The sequence below is a fragment of the Oncorhynchus mykiss genome, chromosome 13, assembly GCF_057628025.1.
Source record: "Oncorhynchus mykiss isolate SJ-2025 chromosome 13, ASM5762802v1, whole genome shotgun sequence".
Lineage (NCBI taxonomy): Eukaryota > Metazoa > Chordata > Actinopteri > Salmoniformes > Salmonidae > Oncorhynchus > Oncorhynchus mykiss.
Genome location: NC_143034.1, coordinates 19041565 through 19053392, shown reverse-complemented (window position 1 = coordinate 19053392; position 11828 = coordinate 19041565). Strand labels below are relative to the sequence as shown.

The following is an 11828-nucleotide window of genomic DNA, read 5'->3' as shown; positions in this document are numbered from 1 at the left end:
GATGGGATACTGGCGGTGGTGTCATTGGCTCCCTACTGGTACTGTGATAGATGGGAACTGCCACAGTCATCTTTCATCCAATCACTGATGAGCTGTAGCTAGAATGACAGTTGGTCGTTATTCATGGCTTGTCAAGGTCCATCTCCTCTCTGTAGTTTCTCACAAGGTGTGTTCAACAGAGCTTTACAGTGATGTTTATAGGCTGGCAGTGTGCTGCGGCTGGATCAGTCTGGGTGCACCGGTGTGTGTGTGTGTGTGTGTGTGTGTGAGAGAGATGCAGCATCACACACACACCAGAGAGATGGATGAATGAGTCAGCCAAGCGTGTGTGAGCACACTCCGTCTGGGTTCTCACTCTCTGCCGCATGTGACAACACACACTTCTGTCACCATCCACACACTGACACGCAAAGTGTGTGTGTGTGTCGTATTACTTTAATTGGCACCATTGTATCCACCCAGGATGTATAGGGATTAGTCCTCTAGGGTACTTTAATCTGTGTGTGTGTGTGTGTGTCATGAATGCCTCTTAGCAGGATACACCAACCCTCCCTCAGTCCATAACGAAACCAAATACAGAATGGGTCCACCCTGTGTACACTACACAGTACACACATCTAACATAATGCCTCTACACTCTAGCCCCTACACCCTAGCCCACAGCTTCAAGCTTGGTCAAATGGAGACGATTCTAGTATTTGGATAAGACTTGTATTATAGTATTATAGTGCAAGACAAGTACATTATTCAGTTATTACTTGCTTAATAGTGAGAGACAACAAATGTCACTTTCCTTCGAAATGTGAATATGGGCGTGAGCTGACATGATTTTAAACGGTCCCTTACTCCTCCCTCTCTCTCTCTCTCTACACAGAATTCAGTAGACGTATAGGAAATCATACTGCATCATCAACATGGATACCAGATCAGAGCATCTTCTTCCTCATCCAGTCACCAACTGTTCAACCATCTTTCAGTAACACATCTCCTCTGCTTTTCAGGGAGTCTTGGCAACAAGTCAAATGTCTACACGCAGAGAGAAAAACAACTATGAGAAGAGAGTCACAAATGAAAAGTGAAAAAAGTAGGAATGAAAACTGCCCTCTAAATTGTCACTTTCAGGGTCAAGGGGGGTGGGGGGGAGGGTTAGGGGGGGGGTCCAAAAGTCCTGCCAATATACAGAATACATACACCTATTTCAACCATTAAGCCTTTACGTACCCCCCCACAAATATCAACCCCCTCCACATAAAATAGCCTTCAGTAGGACTTCCAGAGTCTCTATATAAACTGATGAATACAATCTAATCAATCCATTACAATCTACTGTCCACAGACAATACATACAGGTGACTGGACATCGCTTCACGACCGATACATTCATTATCAAAACAGTGTTATTAGACCCCCCCCCCCCCCCTCCCATTACTACCCCATTCAACCCCGACCCCCATCCAACCCAAAAGCCCCCCCCCCCTCCCATTACTACCCCATTCAACCCCGACCCCATCCAACCCAAAAGGCCCCCCCTCCTAGGGAATGTGTTTCAGCGATATGGAAAGGAGAAAGGACCTTCGCCAACCAGAAAACAAACATTAAAACAAACATTAAAACAAGAAAAGATTCTACAATCGGGATCAGGGAATATTTCTAGGTTAACCCCCCCTTACATGACAAACCTCCCCAGTCTTTCTTTCTACACCTCTATCCCTCCATCTCTCTCCCGCCCAAAAGGGGGCAGACACTATGTACATGGGTCTGGGACGGCGAGAGAGAGAGAGAACAAGGGATGTAACAGATGGATATAATAAATGAAATTCCAAGTATTGAGGGAAGAGGTTAAGATATGGAAAGGTGACATTAAAAAACAAACTAAAACTGGGGGAGGAAGTATCGCCGAGAGCAATGATCAAAGACCATCGACCAATAAGATCACTCACTTTAAAACAAAGTGCTGCCGTCTCCGCCCACAACGCCTTGTAACCCCTCCCCCGAAGAAGGTCCCGCATCGCTATTGGCTGCCGCCGCCTCTTCTGCCAGGGAGTTGGGGTCGAACCCATGCTCCGCCCCCAGGGCGTCAGCCTCCATCTTGATGGCGTCTGATTGGAGGAAAGCGGAGTAGGCGTCACCCTCGGCCATGAGGAGCTTGAGCTTCGGGATCCAGGACTTCCTGACGACCCGGCGGGCATTAGTGCACATGTCAGCCGCGATGGCGTTCATCTCGCTCTCCTTGAAGCTCGGCGCAAAGTTCTGGCAGTAAACTGTTGAGGGGAGAGAGACAGTTAGGTGCTGCGGACAACATATGGAATGATGTGAAGAAACGCAGGTATATGACTACAACACGGTGCAGCACTGAGTGTGTGAGCCTTGTCCAGTGTGTGTGAAAGCAAAGCTGTGCACTGGAGTGTGTGACACTCACACTTGACGGCGTGCAGTACTCTGCTGTCCAGGGGCTTGCGGCTGGGGTCGTTGGTAGAAGAGCGGATCCCCGTCCCACAGCTGTTCGCTAGAGTACTCCTGAGAGGGGAAATATACACACAGCATCATTTACTGTATGTCTTCACAAACAAATATGGTTTCCAACGATCAAACAAACACACACCCTCCCCTCACCTGTCGAAGAAAGAGGCCAGCAGCCTCCTCAGTAGGACCTTGTGCCGCGTGCCGGCGCTGACGTGACAGTTCATGAGTTGGGCGCGGGAGATGAACACGGAGGTACCCGTCACCAGCTCCAGCCTCTCTGCAGGGTCCCCCTCCTCGTACAGCCGTGGGTGGCACCGGTTACCTACACCAACCAATCAATCCATTCAAATGTATTAAAGCCTTTTTCACATCAGCTGCAGGTGGCACCGGTTGTCAATCAATTCATCAAATCAATCAATACAATAAGGGTTTTTACAGTAACAGTAGCCTGGTCTAAACGCAGGTGGCAGCCAGCAATTGCCTATGAATAAATTAATGACTGAACTCAGAATGTCAACGTGTCTAGAGTTGCCTAAGACTATAATATTACAAACTAAATGAAGTCTGTGTGTGTACCTATCTGGGTGATGAGTTCGGCAGGTAGCGAAGCCAGATCCTGGCGTAGCCTCACCCCCCTGCCGCCCCGGGTCTCGGCCGTGAGGTGCTCCGGTAGGGACTCCACACGCTCGCCCGCTACTGGGGTGGTACAGAGGGGGCACACATTACACATGAATACACACAGCAACATCAAACACGCGGCTACATTAACACACCTATACACTGAACAAAAATAGAAAACGCAACATGTAAAGTGTTGGTCCCATGTTTCATGAGCTGAAATAAAAGATCACAGAAATTTTCCATAAACAAATTTCGTTTTATAAAATTATTTATATCCTTGTTAGTGAGCCTTTCTCCTTTGCCAAGATAACGGTCAGGTGGATGAATTGTGGCATATCAAGAAGCTGATTAAACAGCATCAGTACACAGTTGCACCTTGTGCTGGGGACAATAAAAGTCCACTAAAATGTGCAGTTGTGTCACACAACACAATGCCATAGATGTTTCAAGTTTTTAGGGAGCATGCAATTGGCATGCTGACTGCAGGAATGTCCACCAGAGCTGTTGCCAAAGACTTTAATGTTAATTTATCTAAGCCGCTTCCAACATCGTATTAGAGAATTTGCCAGTATGTCCAACCGACCTCACAACCGCCGACGTTGTGTGGGCGAGCGGTTTGCTGATGTCAACATTGTGAACAGAGTGCCCTATGGTTCTGGTCGGGTTATGGTATCGGCAGGCATAAGCTACAGACACAAAAATACCGCGACGAGATCCTGAGACCCATTGAGAGGCCCATTTAATTTTAGGTTTCTGTGACCAACAGATGCATATCTGTATTCCTAGTCATGTGAAATTCATAGAATAGGAGTTCATTTATTTACTTCAAATGGTCTGATTTTCAAGCCTCATTGACCCTGCTTTGTAGTATATATACAGTTGAAGTCAGAAGTTTACATACACTTAGGTTGGAGTCATTAAAACTTGCTTTCAACCAGTCCAGAAATGTCTTGTTAACAAACTATAGATTTAACAAGTCGGTTAGGACATCTACTTTGTGCATGACACGTAATTTTTCCAACAATTGTTTACAGACAGATTATTTCACTGCATCACAATTCCAGTGGGTCAGAAGTTTACATACACTACGTTGACTGTGCCTTCAAACAGCTTGGAAAATTCCAGAAAATGATGTCATGGATTTAGAAGTTCCTGATAGGCTAATTGACATAATTTGCATCAATTGGAGGTGTACCTGTGGATGTATTTCAAGGCCTACCTTCAAACTCAGTGCCTCTTTGCTTGACATCATGGGAAAATCAAAGGAATTCAGCCAAAACCTGAGAATTGTTTTTGTAAATCTCCACAAGTCTGTTTCATCCTTGGGAGCAATTTCCAAACACCTGAATGTACCACATTCATCTGTCCAAACAATAGTACACAAGTATAAACACCATGGGACTACACAGCCGTCATACCGCTCAGGAAGGAGACGCGTTCTGTCTCCTAGAGATGAACGTACTTTGGTGCGAAAAGTGCAAATCAATCCCAGAACAGCAGCAAAGGACCTTGTGAAGATGCTGGAGGAAACAGGTACAAACGTATCTATATCCACAGTAAAACAAGTCCAATATCGACATAACCTGAAAGGCCGCTCAGCAAGGAAGAAGCCACTACTCCAAAACCGCCATTAAAAAAAGCCAGACTACGGTTTGCAACTGCACATGGGGACAAAGATCATACTTTTTGGAGAAATGTCCTCTGGTCTGATGAAACAAAAATAGAACTGTTTGGCCATAATGACCGTCGTTATGTTTGGAGGAAAAAGGGGGAGGCTTGCAAGCCGAAGAACACCATCCCAACCGTGAAGCACGGGGGTGGCAGCATCATGTTGTGGGGGTGCTTTGCTGCAGGAGGGACTGGTGCACTTCACAAAATAAATGGCATCATGAGGCAGGATAATTATGTGGATATATTGAAGCAACATCTTAAGACATCAGTCTGGAAGTTAAAGCTTGGTCGCAAATGGGTCTTCCCATTTGTACAATGACCCCAAGCATACTTCCAAAGTTGTTGCAAAATGGCTTAAGTACATCAAAGTCAAGGTATTGGAGTGGCCATCACGAAGCCCTGACCTCAATCCTATAGAAAATGTGTGGGCAGAACTGAAAAAGCGTGTGCGAGCAAGGAGGCCGAGAAACCTGACTCCGTTACACCAGCTCTGTCAGGAGGAATTGGCCAAAATTCACCCAACTTATTGTGGGAAGCTTGTGGAAGGCTAACCGAAACATTTGACCCAAGTTAAACAATTTAAAGGCAATGCTACCAAATACTAATTGAGTGTATGTAAACTTCTGACCCACTGGGAATGTGATGAAAGAAAATCTGAAATAAATCACTCTCTCTACTATTATTCTGACATGTCACATTCTTAAAATGAAGTGGTGATCCTAACTGATGTAAAACAGGGAATTTTTACTAGGATTAAATGTATTTGGCTAAGGTGTATGTAAACTTCTGACTTAAACTGTATATATACATCTTTCTGCTCTTTCAAAGACCTGAAGTTCCGATGAAGATAACAGATATAATCTAGAACTATCTTGTTGCCATTATTTAACCAGGAAAGTCATCAAGAACACATTCTGTATTTAATTTCTGTCATTCCTTCACTATGACAAATAACCTATAGATAGTTATATATATATATCTATATCTTCTTTGCTTTCTCACATGAACTGTAACTCAGCCAAATCTTTGAAATTATTGCATGCTGCGTTTAGATTTTTGCTCAGTGTACAAAACATTAGGAACACCTGCTCTTTCCACGACAGACTGACCAGGTGAATCCAGGTGAAAGCTGTGATCCCTTATCGAGGTCACCTGTTAAATCCACTTCAATCAGTGTAGATGAAGTGGAGGAGTGTGTGCCATTCTGAGGGTGAATGGGCAAGACAAAAGATTGAAGTGCTTTTGAACGGGGTATGGTAGTAGAGGGGGTGCAACTCAGTGTTAGGAAGGTGTTCTTAATGTTTCGTACACTCAGCGTACAACTGGCTATAATGACATGCAGGTCTAGCTAACACTATCCTGCAACGGAGTGGGACAGAGGAGGAGAGGATACATGTCAAGACAGATACTCACACTTAAATATGCATCTATTAATATTCACATACCGACAACTAGCATTAATGTACAGACATAAGCAAAGGCACACACAAACAGAACATACAGCAGATAGCATCAGAGAGTGATGCTAATTCCCCATCCTCTTCCAAACCACGATTACAATCAGCTGCCTACTTGTTCCCGCTAATCTCGTCTCTTCCCTCATCTATCAGTCTATTGTTCTGACCTGAAGCACTCTTGCTCCCTCCCCCCTCGAGCTGGGAATTGCCAGGGACCTCACCATACAATATTATCACGCTACTTAGGTACCAATATGACACGTATTGCGGTTCTCACAAATCTACATGTATTGCGATTTTATACGGAGGTTTTATTGTGAATTGATGTTCAAAATATATTGCTCACCATATGTCTGCTGCAGAGAGACAAGAGAGACCCATGAGAAAACCAGTTTTCATCAGCCATGGAAATAAAAGTGCTCTAAACACATTGGCTCACTATTTAAAACAGGAGATGGAGGCCAAGCTATGGAATGAAAAATAACAGTTTTGGTGCAGGTTCAGCCGGCTAACGTTACCTAGCTAATTATTAGTATATATTCACTACCGTTCAAAAGTGTGGGGTCACTTAGAAATGTCCTGGTTTTTGAAAGAAAAGCACATTTTTTGTCCATTAAAATAACATCAAATTGATCAGAAATTCAGTGTAGATGTTGTTAATGTTGTAAATGATTATTGTAGCTGGAAACGTCTGATTTTTTATGGAATATCTACATAGGAGTACAGAGGCCCATTATCAGCAACCATCACTCCTGTGTTCCAGGTAATACAAGTTTATCATTTTAAAAGGCTAATTAATAATCACAAAATGGTTTTCTAATGATGTTGGCACAGATGAAAACTGTGATCCTGATTAAAGATGCAATAAAACTGGCCTTTAGACTAGTTGAGTATCTGGAGCATCAGCATTTGTGGGTTCAATTACAGGCTCAACATGGCCAGAAACTTGTCAGTCTATTCTTGTTCGGAGAAATGAAAGCTATTCCATGCAAGAAATTGCCAAGAAACTGAAGATCTCGTACAACACTGTGTACTACTCCGTTCACAGAACAGCGCAAACTGGCTCTAACCAGAATAGGAAGAGTCGGCGCCTCGTCACTGTTGACGTTGAGACGGCTGTTTTGGGGGTACTATTTAATGAAGCTGCCAGTTGAGGACTTGCTGCCAGTTGAGGACTTCTAATGATCAATTAGCCTTTTAAAATTATAAACTTGGATTAGCTAACACAACCAGCCATTGGAACACAGGAGTAATGGTTGCTGATAATGGGCCTCTGTGCGCCTATGTAGATATTCCATAAAAAAATCAGCCGTTTCCAGCTACAATAGTCTTATACAACATTAACAATGTCGACACTGCATTTCTGATTCATTTGATGTTATTTTAATGGACATTTTTTTGTTGCTTTTCTTTAAAAAACAACGACATTTCTAAGTGACCCCAAACTTTTGAACGGTAGTGTGTGTATATACATATATATTTAAAATAAATCAATACTTGGGAGTCAAATATTGGTATAATAATCAGCCCAAAATAATATTGCGATATTTAACTTAATCCACCCCCCCCCCCCCCCCCCATAACTACGCACCTCCAGATTCCTACCTCAAACCAACTCTCTCTCACCTGTGGCGCCCACATTGAGCATACTGTACATTGTGTACATGTTACAGATCTGCCTGTACTGCTCTTCAGCGCTGTCATCGGTCACTTCCTCTTCCTCCTCGTCATCGTGGTAACTAAGGGGCGAGTCGCTGGTGTACATGCTCAGCGTCCCCGGACTCGTTCCGTCCGGCGTCCCGACGCTGCTGCTGTTATGGTTACTGTTGTTGTTGTTATGGTTACTGTGGTTAACAACATTTCTGCCCGTTGCATCTTGGGAGTTGCAGTTGTTTGAGGAGGCGGAGGAGGAAGAGTAGCGGGCGGCTTTCCTGGACCCCCCTCCTCCTCCCGACCCCCCTCCCCCGTCACCGCGGTTGCCCCCCTCCCACAGGCGCTTGGCGACAGGGCTGCACACCACCGAGTAGGAAGTGGCCTCCTGCTGAGAACGAGAGAGAAGATATTAGCTACATAACATCTATTTAGTGTGTTGTCATCCGTTCATCATGTGAGGGGGCTGCCAAACTCATGTGTATTTATGCTTGAGCATTGAATGTTTGTGTATTTCCTTGTATGGCACAGGAGACAGAGGTTCACAGCTTGCACCTTTGACCAGAGGGGCATACTACCAAGCAGGATTAATGAGTTAGCTAGCTAACTTTTATTCAAAAAACAGAAATAACTTTAGAATTTCTGGTTCACTAAGAAAGCTAAACTTGCTGAGACAATTATACCATGTCCACTTCAAGCTTATCTTTCAAAAACATACATTTTAGAATATTAAGGCAAGTTAGCCACCTAACTCATTTATCCTGTTTTGAAGTACACCCCTCTGCTCTATGAAAGACCTGACGTGCCACTGAAGACTGCATCCCCTCCCAGATAAGATATATAATCTAGAACACACTATTGTTTTACCTTTCTTTAACCAGGATAGTAATTGAGAACATTTAATGTCTATTCCATTCCTCCACTATGATAAATAACCTATATATTTTTTTCCAACTCACCTGCTGTGGTGTGGGTTGTGGCGTAGTCCCGCTCTGCTCCGTCTTCACCCTCGACACCAGGGGGAGGGGTGTCAGGCAGGAGGCGGGCCTACATGCTGCCGTGGAAACCACCCCAGCCCCTCCCCCTGTGGTTTGAGTGACAGGGCTCTGGGGCTCGGAGGGCGGAGTCTCTTCTGCATGAAGACCCTGGGAGTCACAGCTAGGGGAGGAGACCTGGCGGAATAATATGCAAATGAAGAGGTAAATAAATCTGAGAACAATATGTAAAATATTTAAGACTATGTAAAGTGGGAACTGGAAATCTTTGACAAGGAGAACCTTGGTTAGCCTAATGCAGGGGTAGGCAACTAGATTTAACCGCGGGCCAAGTTGTGTTGGAGCGAATAGTCGGGGGGCCGGAAAATAATTATAATAATTTGTACACTGCAAATTGACCACAACAAAAATAGATTATTTAAAAATAGCAATAATATCCTACCTTGACTACATTGAGACATGATCACGTCTTTTTTGTGTGAAGGAATACTTGGTAACAGATTTCCTAAAATAAACTATGTTTAGCTGAATTCCTGGCGATTTTACAGTTTATTTTTTATACCAAAAACTAAAATAATAAATAAATATTTACTATATACTTGGGGGGTGGCAAAAGAAAACACCTGTTGCCGACCCCTGGCCTAATGAAACAATCCACTTGTGCTGTCAGTTGCAGGCCAATTATCTCCCAACATCATAGGAGTTGGCAAGAAAGCACAAACAGGTTGCTATGGTTACACTAGATACCTTAAGGAAGAACTCTGTGCCCTTCTCCATGATCTGCTGGATCTGCAGGAAGCCTGCGGTGTACATGAGGAGGAACTGGTCCCCTACGTTCATGCTGAGGCGGCCTGTGTAGCAGAAGGCCAGGATCTGCTGGAAGCTCTGGGGCTGGACGGCCGGGGGGAGCTCCACCACACTGCTCTTCCCTCCAGCGTTGAACAGGTCCCGGAAGTAGGAGCTACTGGCCGCCAGGACCGCCCGGTGCGCCTGGGGAGGGACGGGGAGAGGAAGTAGTGAATAAATATACAGCACACAGGCTTCTTCCTAAACAAACTTGAGGTACAACCAGAGAATATTTCACCAGGTTTCTTTCACCTAATCAAAATATAGAACTGTTGATTCAGTCATTATCAGATCAATCTAGCCTAACAGTTAACTGTGTTTTGGATCAGCCGTCGTCCTAACTTGAAGGCTTGTCAGTGAGGTAAATAACAGTTAGATTGGTTCAGTTTACTCCAAAAAACAACATTGATGTTTATCAACTCCCACCTTGAAGGCGTGTCCCTTGACAACCACGGAGACGTCGCAGTAGAGCCCCTGGAGACGCTGCTCATTGAGACACTCCAACACGTTGTTGCCAAAGTTAGGGATCGCCATCTGTAGCGTCTGAGCCATAACGCTCTAGCCCAGCACCACCGGGTCTATAACAAGGAGAGAAATTTTATATTAGGTCTTGTCTATGTCATGGGTATGTCATGACTACGTCATGACTATGTCATGTAGGCTACAAAGTTAGGGGCCGTCATCTGTTGCATCTGAGCCATAACGCTCTAGCCCAGCACCACAGGGTCCAATAGCAGGGAGAGAAATGTCATGTACGGTATATGTTATGGATCACTTCCTGTTTGTTGTTGTTTACTGGAGAGACTGGGATTGAAATAAGGAAAATGATGGGAGGGAGGGGGATAGACGGATGACTAATGCACCTTTAATAAAGAGCGCTAGAAAGAAAGCTCATTTTTTTTAAATAGCCAATTAAAGTTTGTCTCATTCATTTAAAAGAAACATTTTCCAATTCTGCAGTGGGTAACTAGCTTTAGTCCTACTTGGTTGTTTTGTTTTTGAACGAGACAAGAGAAAAAGACAGCAGAACTCCATTTCATAATAATTCAGTTCTGTTTGGTTTGTTGCCATCCAGCCTTGATGTGTCAGATCACAAGTAGAAAGAATGGCTGTCAAACTTGCCTCTCCACAAAGAACCCTTAAAAGTGTTCCATCCTTTTTGGAGACTTTGCATTGAAGAAGACTGCCACAACTTTAACTGACTGGCGGCACATAAGACACCACGATAGCTTTTAATTTAGATTATTTTTAGAGCACTACTAACTGTGTAATGAACCACATGTGACTGGGAATCAATGGAAAGGCCACGACCATGAGCCACTAGGCTAATAAAAAACACTCCGATGGGGATTAGGCCTATTTAATAACAAGGTCAAGCAAAGCTAATTTCATCAACACTCATACGATTAAACAATGAACGGACCTATATGTTGTCCTTAAAAAGGCAGCTTACTCGAGTGCCAACTGAAGGAAAATATCCCATGGAATAGGCTAAAAACAAAGGTTTTGTTATTTATTTCCTAGGACCGTGGCTAATTAAGATCTATGGTCTTGCTCTTTGCATACACATTTGTATCTGTGTAAGTTAATATACATGCATTTCTCCATTAAAACTATATAAACAGAGAAAGCATAATAATTTACCTCCTGCCACTGCACAAGATAAGAGAGCACGCTTTCAACGTTTCAATAATTATTCTCACAACTAACAATTGAAACAGGTTGAACTTTATATTTAGCCTAGCACATTTCCTTGTCATCAAACTGAGAACATAATGCTTAATTTTGATTGGTTCTATTCTGCATTCCTCCAAACAAAACGACCACCTAAACCCATCATCACATTAGGTTCCATTTCCTCTGGGGACACACCATCCAAGAACATAAAGGCAGTTCATTTAACTGATTTGACCTCTAACCCTCTACCTACCAGTAACATTATATGGCCACACGTCACCACCACACAATGTTTGTGTTATGTGAGGGACAATAATATTACATAATCTGAATTAAATTCCATATTTTGCCATCTGAATTGAAGTTTTACATTAATGAAAGAAAAAACATGTATACTTCATTCAACCTCTTAACCCCCTCCCAGCCGTAACATTACAAAACAACACAC

At 43.7% G+C, this 11828-nt stretch overlaps 1 protein-coding gene across 9 annotated transcripts in view; it reads right to left on the bottom strand.

Annotated features, from left to right (window-relative positions):
- Positions 1-1413: 1413 nt before the first annotated feature.
- The window catches only part of nacc1b (nucleus accumbens associated 1, BEN and BTB (POZ) domain containing b), a 12617-nt gene continuing 2202 nt past the window's right edge, over positions 1414-11828 (bottom strand). For 5 of the 9 annotated variants that reach the window (XM_036942330.2, XM_036942331.2, XM_090195560.1 and 2 more), the window contains exons 2-9: positions 10130-10281; positions 9605-9847; positions 8822-9034; positions 7839-8253; positions 3040-3159; positions 2614-2785; positions 2420-2517; positions 1414-2261 (exon numbers count right to left, since the gene is read on the bottom strand). In XM_036942330.2, coding sequence (XP_036798225.1) covers positions 1942-2261; positions 2420-2517; positions 2614-2785; positions 3040-3159; positions 7839-8253; positions 8822-9034; positions 9605-9847; positions 10130-10255 — 1707 coding nt within the window. In that variant the 5' untranslated portion in view covers positions 10256-10281 and the 3' untranslated portion in view covers positions 1414-1941. The remainder of the gene's footprint in view (positions 2262-2419; positions 2518-2613; positions 2786-3039; positions 3160-7838; positions 8254-8821; positions 9035-9604; positions 9848-10129; positions 10282-11828) is intronic. The other 4 variants (XM_090195562.1, XM_036942334.2, XM_090195561.1 and 1 more) reach the window with 1 other exon arrangement.